Consider the following 16483-nt stretch of genomic DNA (forward strand, 5'->3'; position numbering starts at 1 on the left):
TCTGAAGTAAAAAGCAAGGCTATGTTTAACGTGTGAGTGATGTCCCTGATGTGTGTTCACTGTAGCCGCAGTCCATGCACTTTGCCTTGCAGCTAATAAACTCAGGTTTTCACGTCTCTAATTAGCCAGTGCCTAGGAGACCTGAGCTTCACCAACCAATCTGCTTCAATGAAAATCAACCTCGACTTTCCTCTTGGCTCTGGGGATTGAACTCTGTCTAATGGAGCAGTATCCTGCCATTTATAAAACTACTCTTGTAATTATTAGTCATTTTGAACTCTGTGGTGGGGCCAAGGTCCCCAAAATGTTAGAGATGATTGAGATCTTGATTCATCACAGCAAAGTTAATTCTTGCACAAGCTTCGGCTTGATGGGTACAAGTCTATGGTCTCTAAATTGGCATTCAAAATGCATTACAAAGCCTGTTCATTAAGACAACATCAGCAACTAGAAGTGACAAAAGCTGTTAACAAAAAAATGCACTTGACTCATTGTCCTTATGGCAACAAAGAGTGGCATCGGCTGCGTCCTATTATATGGACTGTCACATTAGAGGGGCCTTCATTCCTGATCTGTGGCTCAGGAGGAAAAAGCCACTGGCAGTCGTCCTCTGGGGAGCAGAGGGTCGGTGGGAGTGAAAGGCAAACAATAAGGGAGGGGGCAGCTGGACTGGTCACATTAACTGATACTGGCTCATCTGTCTTGTGACCCATCTGAGTGCTTCAGAGACTTAACGCTACCATACACAATTAATGAGGATAGTCAGCATTATCCGTCTGATTTTGAATAAAAAAAGAAAGTCGGGCATGTAAGGATACGGGAGGGAGCGACCATGGGGGTGAGAAAGGACAGTGGCCCATTAGAGAAAGGCAGAGGCAGACAGTAGAGGAGAGATGATAAAAGATAAAAGGGAGAGGGCGAGAGATAAAGTGAGCTATAGGGGTTGAAGGGGGAGAAGGGACGTGTAAAACAGAGTGCAGGCTGGGTAAAACAGTCTCCATCACCGCCCTTGGAGCAAAGGTGGTTTTACGAATTCCACCTGGATCTGGAGGGGTAACAGACCACCACTCACACTGGCAACATGTCGCGACAGGTGGAAATAAGAAGAGAAGCTTGTACTTTAAGTTAAATTCAAGCATAAGGCCGTGTGTTGTCTGTGCGACAAACTGCACCAATCTGAGACGAACCCGGTGCTTATAAAAACACCCCTGCATGCTTTACAGGCACGTGCTTGATGCAAATCAGACCTCTCGCACTTTGACTTTATGATTGTGAATGCAGTGTGGGAGTCAGCTAAATGCCTTCCTTCCCTGAAGCCTGTTTATGCCGTACAAAAAAATTGATCTAGCTCAGTCATGCAAACAAGTGGGATTTTGACAATTAACCTTCACAGTAAATGAGTGAGTGGCTATTTATTTTTTGCAGCAGCTACATTTGTGGTGCCTCTGAGCAAAGCATCAGATTGTCCTCGCAACCAGTCACAGCCAAGCCGCTCAGAGTCAATTTCAGGCTTTCAGGTAAAAGCCAGAAATTGACATGGATCCATTGCTGAGCCAGCTGGTCAGGTCTCTGCAGCAGCCGTCAGATCTCCTCTATGCATCAATTCATGGTTCTTGCTCTATTTTGCATAGATTTGCATGATATAGGAGGACATTTGCATTTTAGTACGGCCTACAGAATGACCCGTCCACCTGCTATTGAGGCCAGTTAACGGCAGAAGAGTTAATTTTCCATCTGGCAACTCAACTTATTCCAAGTCCACTGTGGGCTACAACCGATCTGCTCCCTTCAAGAATAAGATATATTTAATTTCTTGCTGTCATCTCTTATAATCCCATTAAAAGACCAAAACAACAATGCATTAGTGTTACTCTCAATAGTTTGACTTCCCTACATTCTCTGTGACAGTCACACCAATTAAGATTAATTACTTACGATATAAACCTTAAGAAACTGTCAGAAATATATAACTATGACATTCAAAGTAATTTCCTAACACAAGCAGGAACTATAGTTTTAAACAAACCTCAACAAAACAGAAGAAAATAGTTAATCTGTTGAGAACTCAGGGTTATGGTAAGAAATGCCAACCCATTACAATGAAGGGGCTCATTGATGTGTTATAATAGCCTTTGGACGGCAATGGAACTCAATTGGCACATAGAAAATAGCCGTACACAGACAATACTTGACCTCACTGTCGATAGTGGTCTTATCACCTGACTAGACTGACACCTTCTCAGTCTGATACAATCATTCTACTACAGCGCATCTTTTTGGGACATAGTTGGTTGCGTAAAGTGGCACGTAAATCAACTAAATGATGCCAGTAGACCTACTATTTGTGTCTAACATATCCCAACAGTAGCATCCTTTAGCGTCTAGAACTAAAGGTGTAATTAGTGGCAGTGGTGTGGAAACATTCATCCACTGTTCAAAATAGCACACGTTGCAAGGACAACATGACCTATGTAATGGCTTTGTAATTGCTAAGAGACGCACCCTGGCCAGAAGAATCGCTCCACAAATTATACCCGCTGAAATCGCTCTGCTCACACTCACTGCTCGGTTTCACACTTCGAAGACAGGAGCATCAGGATTCACACGGCTATGCCTCAGAGTCACTTTTAATTCTAATGTCTTTGCTTTAAAAAGGTATTCAAGTCATTGTACATTGTGTGTTGGTATGATATTTAACTGTTTTCAGTTTTTACCTGCCTGACAAAGCCATCCAAGGTCAAAGCAACATTTTATATCTAAGATAAATGTTATACTTTATGACAGATAGATTATGTTCAGAGCAACGTAGTCGATGTTCATAAAGTGAAATCATCTAAAGATATAAGTCAGCTCCGCTCCAGACCCAGTTAAACATTAAACTGACTCACCACTGCACCCATCTGTCTTTGTACCTCACACAGGACCCCCAGCTGTGATACAGTGCGAGCTCTCATGTCTTCTATTTTCACATTGGTTTAGTTTGAGGGTCGTCTGGTGAGCGTAGTTAAATATTTAAAGCAATGATCAAATGAAAAATCTAATGATTTTTAAGTGAAACTAAATGTGAGCTCAGGGGAGTTTTTAAGTGCTATACAAAGGCAACTGTACTTGCTTGGGGCTTTTAAAAACATCTCACCTCTCATCTGAAAAGGCTCCTTCAAGAACATGGTTAATTTGACGTAAATTCTTTTTCAGTGGTTTTATTTATTTCTTTGCACATTCATTTATGAAATGCCAATAGAAGTTTACAGAGGAAGGATATTCTTATTTGCATGCAGAAGATAAAGCGTCGTTCTTCCCAGGAATCGGAATTCTGATTACCAGTCTAATCATGAGTTTCAGTTTGCACCTTGTGGGTACGAGGCCTAACTCAAGTATCCATGTACAGAACCAGCACATCCATTATTATAAGCCAGGCTTGTCATATGCAATTACCAGTAGCTGATGGTAATTGCTTATGACGGATGAATGCTGATGGATGGCTTTTGGATTCCAGTGCCTAGGGTCTCCTGTTCAGTAATGAATACTATATTCTAACATCAGAATGTAGAGCAGCTACAGCTCCTGCCCTGCACCATCTGCTGGGTGCTGTAACGGTAACAACATGCAATGCACAGCATTAACCGGCCTCCCTGTCTCAACTATGCAAAGAGACATTCAAATTAATCTGCAGGTCTGAGTCTATGCAGAAACGAGAAGAAAGAAGAAAGAGCTAACCCCCTCTTAGCTGGACCCAATAACGGAAACACGTTGGGAGAAATTTCAGCATTTATCTTACACGGAGGACCCGGATTATGTAGTCCTGATGCATCATTAGCTAGTGCAATTACAGCTCTGAGTGCAGCCCTGGTGGGTCCGTGAAGCTCGGCTGAGAGAATAGACGGCAGGTGGAGTTGTTAAAGACGAGAGGGAGATGGATAGGCCAGAGGTATTTTACTCACACAGACCTCACCGCTCACAGGAGGCAGGGCTGAGAAGATGAGGTCGGGGGGAGAGACTCACAGAGGAGGGGAGGCAGGGAAATGGGAGATAAATTGCGTGGAATCAGCACATTGTATTTTTCACAGGAAAGGCTCAATGTTTCACAACAATCCTTACTGCAGGTAAACAGGGAAGCAGTGGCGGTCTACGGGGATCCGTCAAGTTGAAAGCTCAGTGTTGCTACTTGATAGTGACTTAAATCCATGCTGCCCAGTGGAGTCTTGGACGGCTCTATGGTATCTGCACTGCCGAACCTCACCTCAGATAATCCCATGCTCCCACAACACGCTCCCATAACAACAGACTGTTCCTCGTATTAATCATTGATTACAACATAAATAATGGCTGCATATGAATGTGTGCTCATGAATAGAGCTTAACACACAAAATGTTGTATTTTGATAATTTAAACACATTGTGATTAAGATACGAGTACATTTTACCTTTATCAAAAGTACTGCGATTACTTCAATGTCGCTAAAACTGCATATAGATATATATGTAAGTACTTAAATCATAATTCAATGCCTGACTGACACTTACTGTTGGGAGGATTAAAGACAGGTTGGTGTTACAGAAAGGCTGATGTGGTTTTTCATATTAAACTTTTTTTCACACATCCCTCGTTTTAAAACCAGGTCAGAGAAACCATGTCGAGGCACTTCAGATTTCCTTATTCCCAGCATGCACCTCCTGAGGAATCCCAAGGCATTTCCAGGACAGGTGAGTAATCCCTCCAGCATGTTCTGTGTCTTGACCATCTCCATGGGGACTTGTGTGGGTGGTTTCCTGATCAGACTCCCAAAGTGGCCAAACTGTTTTTTTTCTGGCAGAGTATCTGATTCTCGGCCCAACCACTTCATATTATGATGCACAAAAACACTTCACATCGCAGGTCACACAATGATTAAGCTGACAGCTGTGCATCATCGGAAAAAATTAGCAAACCAATCTGTGGATGACCAAATTAGGAATTCTCTACCTCTCTGCTGTTCCTCAACTAGAGAAAAACCGTTGGTGGAGTCCAACGTCTTGCATACAGAGCTCTCATTCTAGCAAACAACTTTCTCTATCAGTGGCCTCAGCATTTCATATTTCCAAAATGCGCCCCATCATACCAGACACCCAGTGGGACACTGTCCAGGAGGGCTGCACTGCTCCTCATCAGTCAGATGGAGCCTCCTTTGCATCTGCTTTCCATAAGCCCTCCGGGACAGGAGGAGCAGTACGATACCGCAAAAGCATAATTTTTCTCCCCCCTTATTTGAAAAGGGCAAACCACCACTCCCATGGCTGTATGTGCTCATGTCAAATAATTCAAACACAAGACATAATTTCCTTCTTACTTCACAGGGATGACATTTTGACTGAATCTGAACTCTAATAACGACGCCCCAGAGATGACAAATAATGAAACAAGTGAATGTGGGAAAAACTTACTGTGCCGCCAACGATCCTGCCCAAGGGGTACCAGGCCCTTTCATCAAACCAGTTGAGGAACTCATAGAAGCCATTTGTGGTGAGATGGTGTGTTGATCTATAGTTGAACCTGAGGCAACAGAAGAGAAAGAAGAGGCATAGTTCAGTAGATTGTAAGATATTAACCACACACAGAAGACTATATATTTCCATTTATAGACCACACTTTGACAGAATGTTATAGCTATTGACAGAGCAAAAAAATACAAAACACTAAACTCGAGGAAGAATGGGTTATTTTATTTTCAGATTTTCGGGGGCAGGAGGAATGGGTAAGCTGCGGAGACGTTGCCTTGTTAGAATTGGGCAGATAAAGCCTCAATTTCGCTGCGTGAGCTTTTGTGCTCACGCCAACAACTCCAACACATTGTGGCATTTTTTCAGAACAAAGCCCACTTATTGTACAGATAATTCCAACAGCAACCACTGGCTTGTGCTGAGGTGACAAAGACATAAATGGCTCTGGTGTTGGAACAGAGATATGACTATAAAAAAATACTCAAAATAAGGAATATGACTGCAAACAGGCCTTGATTCACACTGTAGCTGTGGTAAGCTGAGGGGGTTGGATCACTGTCAAGAAGCAGAACGAAAGAGCTGACAGTGTTAAGAGGACTGCTGCCAACGAGAATGAAGCAAGTGTTAGGTACATTTTCAGAGGCACCTTTTTCCCTACACAACTCGTTAATGTGGGCTGCTTTATGTTCAGAGGCCCGTGTACCCGATACACTTGATGCATAAAGAACCCACACCACAGCTAAAAAAAAAAGACAGTTACCCGTTTTGGCTTTGTCTAATATTGATGTGCAGTATACCAAAGAGGAGGAGTGATAACCTTGTATGTGTGACTAATCGGCTCAGGAGAGGATCTTTGATTCGTATTACATATGTATGACAATACTGTCAACCAACAAAAGGTAGGAGTACAATAAGGAGCTTACGCAATTCCAAATAATACAGTGCAACATTCACATGGATGGCTGGTGAGCTGCGGATTGTCAGTATCATGGTGTGCACTCGCAAATCATCTGGTCACCACAACTCACTCAATACACTACTAAGCTTTCATCACCCATCATGTCAGAGAGAGTATATGGCTTCATCCAAAACCTTCTAAAACTATCTTTGACTGAGCATTTAATCTCTGTATCAGTGATAATCCCTGTCCATACTGAACACACATGACTATTTACATACATTGGGCATGTGTGTACTGGTGTGAACGAGAAGCAGATTTTCTACTCTGCAGCTGGTTGCTCTGTTACATAAAGAAACAAGAAACTAATGTTAAAAAGTAAGAAAAGGGATTTCTTTTCTTGAACCAAGGATAAGAACTGCTACAGATCGTTTTTACAATGTTTTGTCTTCAGCTATGGAGGTTGAGCTGTGACTGAATGGAAGTGAACTGCGTCATTGTGTCAAAATGCAGTGATACATTTAAAAACTAAAAACATAGTAGTATGGAAGAAACCTATAGAGCCACAAAAGTACAGTTGAGTGCTCAAATAAAAATAAATACGTTTTATGTTCGTCTAAATCAAAATCTGCATCGTAATGGACTGACAGACAATCGTGCATGTTTTATTTATCAAGTTGCAATCGTTAATGAGAATATCAGAACATTTTGCAATGTTTAAATACCTTCAATCAGGAAATAAAACCATTCTGGACTTGCAGCAGTAGTAACATTCTGCAAATTTAATTTAAAGCTCTACTACCCTTAAATACTAACAATTAAATGGGACCAACACATAACCTGCTTAGTAGAGGTAATTATGAGCAAATAAATTTTTACTGACATTCTGGCAATTAAGTCTCCTGGTACATTAATCATGGCCTGAGTATAAGAGTCGACTCAGACACACGAGCAGGGGAAAAAAAGCACGTCATCAGCCCAAAACCAAATCCCCACACTTGAGTTTCAGCAGGCACTTATTCGGTTTATGGCTGTTTGTGTTTGTGTAAATACAAGTCAGCCGATGCTAGAGGGAGAGGAAGCAGTCGTGGTCACAAAGCAGCAGCAGTGTGGGCTGCTCACACTTGCGATCAGTACAGTGTGCTTAAAATGCTGGCATGAGGTGAAGCCCATTTATCATCACAAGGTGCTTGGTTTTCTAACGCCTTCACATTGCACCTGAAGCCCTCCTCCATCATCCAGGGCCTCCCATCTTGGCTCTCTTTCCCAGACAGCACGGGGTGGCCACTCACTTCAAATCCAATAATGGGAACTGATCTCGTCTCCATACTGAGCCCAGTTTTTCATCCTTTGGAAAAAGTCCACTTTTCCCAAAATATCCTAGATTTTTTTTATCCCCACTTACAATTTAAGTCACAGTTATTATAAGGTTGCTGCTGTGAGTGAAGAGAATAGAAATTAAATGTGAAATCTTCTCCATACATTGTATGAAAACATGGGGGGGAATAGAAAGTGTTACTTTAAAGGGCACTGTGTCTCTTAAAGTGATCTTGAGACGCTATGAGAAGCTGGCCTGAGTGTTTATCCTTGTGGCTCCTCAGACAATCGTATATCACTCAACAACCTGCGGCCTGAGGGTTGGAATCTGGGTGCAGGACAGTCTAGGACAAACAAACTGCCACACAGACACAAACATACTTGGATCTCAGTGCTGGTGAAGTAAAATTATATTTAAATTTAATAAGCAATTAAAGACTCAGTCATGTCCTTCACAATGTAATTCTTCTATCCTGGAAAAGCTTAACTGGCTTCATATTACTTGCACCGCAAACTAATCAAACTGCTATTTCGTTCCATGGATAGCAGTCCAGACAATACTATTGTTCTTCCAGTGACTGAGTCCATTTCCTTACATACTGAGGTGTGCGAAGAGCCCCGGTGTTATTAAATACAAAGCTACAGAGGCAGCCAGCTGTGAGAAAGCTCGAGCACAGTGGGACCTCCCATGCAGGTGGAACTGGCCACTTCTGCCTCATCTTTCTGCATCTGTCAAATCAGCGACGCGGAAACCAAGCAAATTCTAAGAAAATATTATAAAAGACAACTTTGTACACTGCCAAGCCTTATCCAGAAAACCCCATTTTCCAATGATCTCATGGACAGCCAAGCAGAGTGCTTTATCCCTGCCCTTGTCACTTTGATGGTGCGGATAATGTAGCTCTGCCAGCCACATTAGCAATTTAATGTGCAGCTGCCAATATGGTCTCAAGCGACAGAGCACATGATTAGTCGTGATGCCACTGCAGCACCTCCAACCACTGGCAAGAGAAACTTCATGCTGAGCAACACACCCTTTACACCACAAAATTCACTCCTGGATTCATGGCTTGATTCCTACTCTTTTCCCCGAAGAGCACATGTGGTACTCAGTTAAAAAAAAGAGTAGTGCATGAAGAATTTTAATAGCACATTAACACAAATGTGCTTTTTATTAAGAATAACTCTGCGTCAAGGACATTCAGGAAATTCTTTAGATTTGGATTTCTATTTGAATCTACGTCAAATTGCACACACTCAAACATATCAGTCCCAGTTAACATGCCTGATTTATTTCATCAAGATCAATGAATCATTCTCTGAGAAGTCAAGAAAAATGGAGCAAAATGGTCTAAATCACAATGTGTCCTGGTTCGGAGCCACACCAAAATCTAATGGGTTCCTTGCTGTCCCATTTCCCAAGCTGCCACCAAGTGGTGGTTGGTTGTGGTTATGCTTCCAGTAGTTTCCGCGTAAACATGCAAAAAATACAACCAACAAGCAGACAGGGGTAAAAACATCATCTCCAATGTTATCTTATTCATCTGAATCTATAAGTACACAAATTATAACATTTCCGCTTTAACGCCTCAAGACTTTCTAAATAGAAGCTGCTTGTGCTGAATTCTTAACAGTGTGATTGCTACTAAATAGATTTTTACAGCGTACGTCTATTTTTAGTATCAAATGCTACTAAAATGGTGGCACTGTCGAGCCCTGGGATTAATAGCAAGGAAGATGAAGGGGAAAAGGGGGCCCCTGTATCAAATCCTCAGATAATATCTCAAAGCCAAAAAAAAAGACAATTAGGAGTGGCATATTGTGCACTTTAGATCACTCGAGGCCTCCTGCAGGCATCATAATTCATTTTAATCAAGGTCCGTTTCACTGATTATCAGATTCCTGTTGAGACAGGGCCATCATCAGCAGCATGACTAAGTGGGCTCCATTGCTGTTTACAAGCCAGTAATGCCTCACTCTGCAGCGACTATATAATCAGATGCATCATTGCTTTTCCCCCCACTTGTTCTCAATATGGTGAAATGTGTCTAAATAGACTTTTGGATCCAGGGGTGTAATCACCGACTTGACTAATTAGCCACCTCTGTTCAAAGCCTGAATGAATAACCTGTAAATGAGGGCCTGCTCGGGGACCCAGAAGGAAGGAGAGCAAATACAACATGGGCTTCACACATCAGATGGCCAGGTTTGATCATCTCCACGGTGTCATGTTATTGGGTTTTTTTCAAAGGCAGCAGTCTCAAAAGTAGTTATTGAAAGGAGCACAGCACATGACATCTCATCAAAGAGTGTGCCATGAAAAGAGGGGTCCTTAGATGAAGATAGGGTGACGTTGGTGGCCTGGATCATCAAATGCACAGGTTTGCTGGTCAGCTGCCAAAGCTTTAATAGTGTGTCCAGAATTCCTGCCATCACCTGACAAGATGAGGCATCCTGGGCATCGCATCCTTTAAAGGTGGAGGCGTGTGTGCATGTGCAAGGTAACAGCATTTTGTGGATGTGGGGCTGCAATATTGTGGAAATGCTGCAAGATTTATGAGCTGCTAAATATGAAATGAAATATTGGCTGCAATTACTGGCTAACCAGGATGTGCAGAAGGCTCAATGTGGCTCTGTCCTGGTTGATGCAGAGTTGTTTACACAAACGGGCTAAGGAAAGAACACGAGAACAATAATCATTAGGAAATAAATAATAAATATAAAACTAATTACTCTGCCAGGTCAACCATTTCCAAAATCCCAAATAGGAAAAGAACATTATTATCCCAATTTCATTGAGTGAACACCTGCTGACACTGCAGTGAGCAATGTTCCCACTGAATATTGAGTGTAGAGCTGCTCTTTTGAATTAAAAATGCCCAGGAAGAGCAAAGCTTTTGTAAATCAGGCAGCGCTTTAAACTCCAACATGAAAATAGCTGAACAATACGATAAAGCTTCAATGTTTTGTTGATAAATCTCACAGCCAATGTTTAGAAAATTGTTTTGATTTTAATAATTGTTTTTCTTATAGGTTCATCATCTCAGCTGAGATCATGTGCTGCTTTTCTTTGTCATTCTGAACAACTTCACGTTGTGGATTGCTTGCTGAATAAAACAATTTCAATACACAGCACTATCTTGGCATTTAGGAAATTACAGCGGGAACCCTTTTATTACTTTGACATTTTACTGACAAACCAATTAATCCAGAAACTAATCGGCAATAAAAATACCTGTTAATCACAGCAATATATTAAACACTGCTTGAAACAAAGCTCTCTAAAGGAATTATTTCAAGTTAAATACAGTCCAATAGCAAAGGGTTCAGCATACATACTTAAATACTTAGTTTGCGGTCATGTAGAGATGAGTGTGAAGCCTGTTGGGGTTCCTGTCTTACCATTTGGTCAGGGGGACTGCAGTGACAAAAGCAGGTCGAAAGCAGTGGATAGGGACATCATGTGGCTCAGCAGAGTCATATAACCTTCCCTAGCATCCCAAGGACAGCAAATAGAAAACTGCAGCGCTTACAGCAAGGGTATTCCAAATTTAATGAAAACGGGGGCAACATTTACAAAAATAATGGGTACTCAGTAGGACATACTGAGAACATTGCAAGAGAACACTGTGAACAACCCACACAGGAATTTACATCACAATATTGGACTGATTAAATATGTAACAGTCTTTACTGCTTTGTTGGTACAAAAAAAATATCCCTCTGATCTTAACTTTTCAGAATAAACCAGCTGGCAATAGTAACACAGACAGATGGTTTTGTTTTCTACGTCAGGGATGGGGTGTAAGATCATCGTGTCAATATGCAAAACAGCCAAACTGTTGCCTGTGTAAACTAATGAATGAAAATTGAAAAACACCATTGCATCTTGAGGTGAAGAGACATAATGGCATAAATATTGACTTGCCTGGGGGGAATAACTTCAATACACATTACTTCAGCTCTAACTGGGACCATTAGACACGGAACAGCTATAAACTAGCATTGTTTATTTGCACCAATGCCTCCGCATTTTGACAGTCAAAATAAAGATTCACAGCAGAGTTATACAATTCTGAAATTGAGCACAGTCTGATAGACTTGTCTATGCCTTGGTGCTGGTCTGTTAATGTGTTTATTCAGTGTCGCACTACAAGTCTGTGGTTCAATATATTTTTTCAGTTTTGAAACATACTGCTTTTTGTACAATAACAGAGTTATAATGGCAATCAGCCAATGAGCTCCACATATCCCTAATTTGCAGCGTTAGACAGGAGCATATAGTCACTGCTATTGACATCCTAATTATGTTTCCGCAGACACATAGGTTCTCATCACACCTGTGTGAAAACAGCTTGGTAATAACTAACAATGGCAGAGACTAATAATACCCCGTGGGTCTAATAGAACAATCGATCTTAAATTAGCCTATTTCCTTAGCCAAGCTAGACAAGATGCTTACACAAGCTATACGCAGACAAGGAGAAGCATTGAATAATACATTATCCAAACAGGGTCGAGAATGCACAGTGATCATGGATGCAGTAGGAGCAGTTCTAAGACAAAGAGTCCAAGGCAAGAATGTGAAACCTTGTCTAACTGTTGGATTCATTTAAGTGGCTCATTCATTGCTGAACAGGACTAGAGAAGCTGATGAAATTACTCTTTTGGCTGCTGGTAAACTAAAACCATGTGATAGGTCCAGAGTGATGAGGTACGGGCATGTAAGATAAAGTGATAATTAAGGAAGCTTAAACAGAGGCAGCACAACTCTGCAGTTGTTCAGAAGCAAATGACTAAATGCATGTGTATAAAACTTTAACCTTGTGGCTTAAGCTGGAGGTCTGCTGCTGCTGCCAGTGGAGGTCTATTAAAAAAACTAAAGAGGAGGTTTTGTACAACAGTCATTTCAAACTCGATAGCTTTCAGGAATAAACTACAACAAAGACATTTGTGATGGCAAAAAAGCATGTGCTCACTGTGATCACCATGACAGGAAGATGTCGAAGAATGTGCCTGGTCAACTGCGTCCAATGAGGCAGACCCAATGAGACAGACCCTCACCCTAAAACCATAAAATGTTTTCTCCCAATATAGGAATGACATCTAAAAAGATGTGAGAAATAGCCTTGTTTTACTGCTTGGTGTGAATCGTTCCTCCTCATTACTTTGTTGATACCATGACCTTTCTTCTAGCGCCACCCTCGAGTCACAAGTTGTCATTTATACTATAAAAAAAAAATCTGATTGATGGTTTGGCACAGAATTTTGTACAGACAGTAGAGGCAGAACTTCTCCCCCCCCCGCCCTTGTATGCATCTGGGTTGGACTAAAAATATACCACTCTTTCCCTACAAAGAATTGCAGGCACTTAAGTCTCACAGAGGTATATTTGATTCATCGCACAGGGAACTCTACTCTTTTGGTCATCCAGTATGCAAAGGAGAACAGAGGGAGGCAGATGGGTCTATTGTCTGAAAATAACCTGAGTGTATGATGATTGGGAAAAGCTTCATAAAAAAAAAACATGCTTAGAATATTGTAGAAACAAACAGGACAGAGACTTGGGGGTCAGCACTAAAAGGCTAGTTTAAGATTATCAGTACTTGTACTATGTACTGGAAAACCATCTATGACAAAACCACGAAGCAACTGTGCTCTGTCTCCAATAACACTTTACAGAGGCAGCTATGTGTGGTATACAATTAACCAACTACAGGCAAGGTTAGTGTTGATCAGTAATTACGGATGAGGCATCTGAGCCCAAACCATTAATGGTTAAACCCAACGGTACTTACTGTGAAGAAAGTTTTCTTAGCTAAGATAGGAGGTATAAAATGATCAGCCAGACTCCCATACACCCTTGTAACAAAAGTGTAAACTACAAACAAGAGAATTATCTCCTGTGATAGCTTTAACATTCCCGTGCAAACTGAACATCATTTAGAAGATTAAGCTTCTCCTACTGTGGGCTGTAATACTCTGAATTTCCTACAGAGATGGCTTAACTTCCCATCTCCAAAGAACATCCCTGACGAAGCTTGGACAGGACCAGAAATATGGACTAAGCATTGGGTAAAAATGCAAAACATTCACACTTGAACTTCTCTCCAACGGATCGTCAAGATAAAAACTAAAGCCTTACCTGTAGCAATGAATACTCCGGCAAATTTATGGAATACATTTGGGTCACCTTTTTATCTACGTTTGTGAAGGGCAAGATTCAGAAGAGCGACTGAAATATCACTCCACAACAACAAATTTTATATCGAGCTCTCAAAATACACACCAACATGCAGCGAGATACTGAACTTTTCACATTAAGAATTAGCATACATAATAATACTTTGGTACAGCTCACAAAAACAAAATGTCATCTCTTTCCTAACAGATAAAACTGATCGACAGGCCATTAACATTTCACAAAGCCTACTATTTTTGGGATAAATCAATGATCTTTGCTAAAAATCTGTTTTCAGACACGCAGTTATCCATATTTGTATATGACTCCTCCAAAGGAACGCTCTGAACGTTGGTTTGACAACTGATGGGTGGACTTTAATTGCAACAGATGCTGCTGTGCCAGTTGCTGCATGCTACATGGATGCCAGAGGGCAAATCATAAGCATGGATCCTAGCAGTCGAGATTAAGCGCAAGCGAAAAGATGAGCATCACTAACAGGAATGTGCAAACTGTGGGGTTTTGATTTTCCACATATATATAAGTCAGCTAGTGAAAGTTTTAAGCTCACAGCAGTTCATTTTACAAAGCCAATAAGAGATTCCCACCTCTGATAGACCCAACGGAAACAGGTCAGTGTTAAATCGCTGAGGATAATTAAAGATTGTAGGGGACAAGCAAAGGAGAAACGGTCAATACTGAAGGCTGTTTAATCTACTCGTGAGTGGACAATGATGTTAAAAAGGTAGAAAACCGTTCAATATTCAAACTAGTCATGAAAAATTGATCAAATTTAATTCTGCAGGTATATCAAGAATATATACCAGTCAAGATAGAAAATACCTGTTTGCACCATATGTTCAACCGCGTGCTTCACTTAAGTTTAACACATCAAGCTTGGATAACACAAAGGCAATACAAGAATCTACTTCAAATATATTTGTGTCTGTGAGCTTTGAAAAGCCTTGAAACTTATAGCAGCTGTAGTTTGAAATGACAGAGCAATGAGAGTGTGTGAAAGGGGATTCTCCAAGTGATGAAACCTTCAGAGAGTTATTGCCCGCGTCTGCAGCTCCCCTCTGCTTTAAGTAGCTATATAATGAGTTTCAGCTCATTGTTTTAGCTGTCTGCCTGCTACTTTACTGTTCTGGTTCTCTCTCGCTGCTCTCATAAGAGTTATTTTCAGCCACAGTAGTGAGTTATTGAAAAAGCTTCAAAAACTCAATGTACACTACCTGCTCAGCACCAAAAAGCAGACAGACATAGTTCGTGAATAGCTGGTGAACAAAACAGGGTTTGGGTGGGGCTAAATTCAAACCAGTTTCATATTAAACCGAACAATGCACTGGTCTCGTAAACCAAAGTTTACTACTGGTTGATGCACCTCCCTCAGCTGACACTCCTGAGTGGAACATAATGACAGAGAAAGCCTAAGAATTAGGGTGTAGTGTCTCTAATCCGCTTGGTGATAATACACCTCTAAGTTGGTTTACCAACAGCCAATAAAGCCTAAGTAAGAAGCAGCACCACAATCAGCAGGACAAATGAGATATATTGTTTTAATATGTCCTACAACAACCATTTCACCTTGTTTCAAATCCAAAACGTTGTTTTCTTTGAGATCTGAGGTAATGATAATCCACTTTGAGTCTGCCATGTCTCCACTCATCATTACCTCAAAAAAACATGGTAAAAAAGCTTTCTTGGAAAAACTAAATTAAAACTACTTGCCAGAAACTGTCGTAATAACAAATTTTAGTTCAGCTGGCTCACATCAATTTTAGCTCTTACAGACCAGACCATAAATGGACCAACTATTAATGGGGTGAAGCATTTTTCCGGGAAATGAGCCTCAGGACATTGTAGAGACCAAAAATCGAGCTAAAACAGTGAGTAGTGATGCCAGGTTATCAGCAACAGTCAATTATTATGGCAACACCTTAATAACAACGTCATTATGTCAATTTCCTATTATACATGTTTTATTCACGCCTTTCTTCTGCTCCCAAGAAGCCAGAAACAGTTTTTGCAGTCACTGTGTTTAAATGGCTTGTACAGTAAGTGTTAAGGAAATTTAGACTTGTCTCAATAAGTTTTCTTCAAGCGCATTTTTCCAAGTCGGGCCTTCAGGTGACAAAGCTTTGCACAATGCCGGATTTAAAATAATGTTAAATGTCTTTGACACAGGAAGGATTCAAAGGCAACTAAAGATTTGTACTCTCAGCCAATTTAAAAGGTAAGGAGGGGATAAGAAATGTGACGTTCCCAAAAGCTCAAGTCACTGAAATTCAAACTGCAGCTCGTGAATCAAAGGGAATGGATGAAAGGCGTGCCAATTCTACATTTAGCAAAAAGTCCACTGGGGCAGAGGCTTCTCTTTTATCAAAAACCCACTGTTACCATTGAACAAAAATAGGGAAGGCACTGGGAGAGCCAGGCATTAACAGCAGGCAGCAGTGAATCCCGGAAAATGGGAGTAATTACTGGCGTGCAAGGAGCTTGCTTCCATAACGAGCGGCTAATCAATTCGATATCACAAACACAGCAACAGCAGCAGCAATAATTACATGCCTAATCATTACAGGCTGAAATCTCTATTGAAGGCACTT

General features: G+C 41.1%; 1 protein-coding gene across 1 annotated transcript in view; it reads right to left on the reverse strand.

The window, feature by feature from the left end:
* The window catches only part of stt3b (STT3 oligosaccharyltransferase complex catalytic subunit B), a 67213-nt gene that overhangs the window by 33183 nt on the left and 17547 nt on the right, over positions 1-16483 (reverse strand). Inside the window, exon 2 of the mRNA XM_035183613.2 lies at positions 5422-5530. Coding sequence (XP_035039504.1) covers positions 5422-5530 — 109 coding nt within the window. The remainder of the gene's footprint in view (positions 1-5421; positions 5531-16483) is intronic.

This window comes from Hippoglossus stenolepis, chromosome 17 (genome assembly GCF_022539355.2).
Source record: "Hippoglossus stenolepis isolate QCI-W04-F060 chromosome 17, HSTE1.2, whole genome shotgun sequence".
Taxonomy (NCBI): domain Eukaryota; kingdom Metazoa; phylum Chordata; class Actinopteri; order Pleuronectiformes; family Pleuronectidae; genus Hippoglossus; species Hippoglossus stenolepis.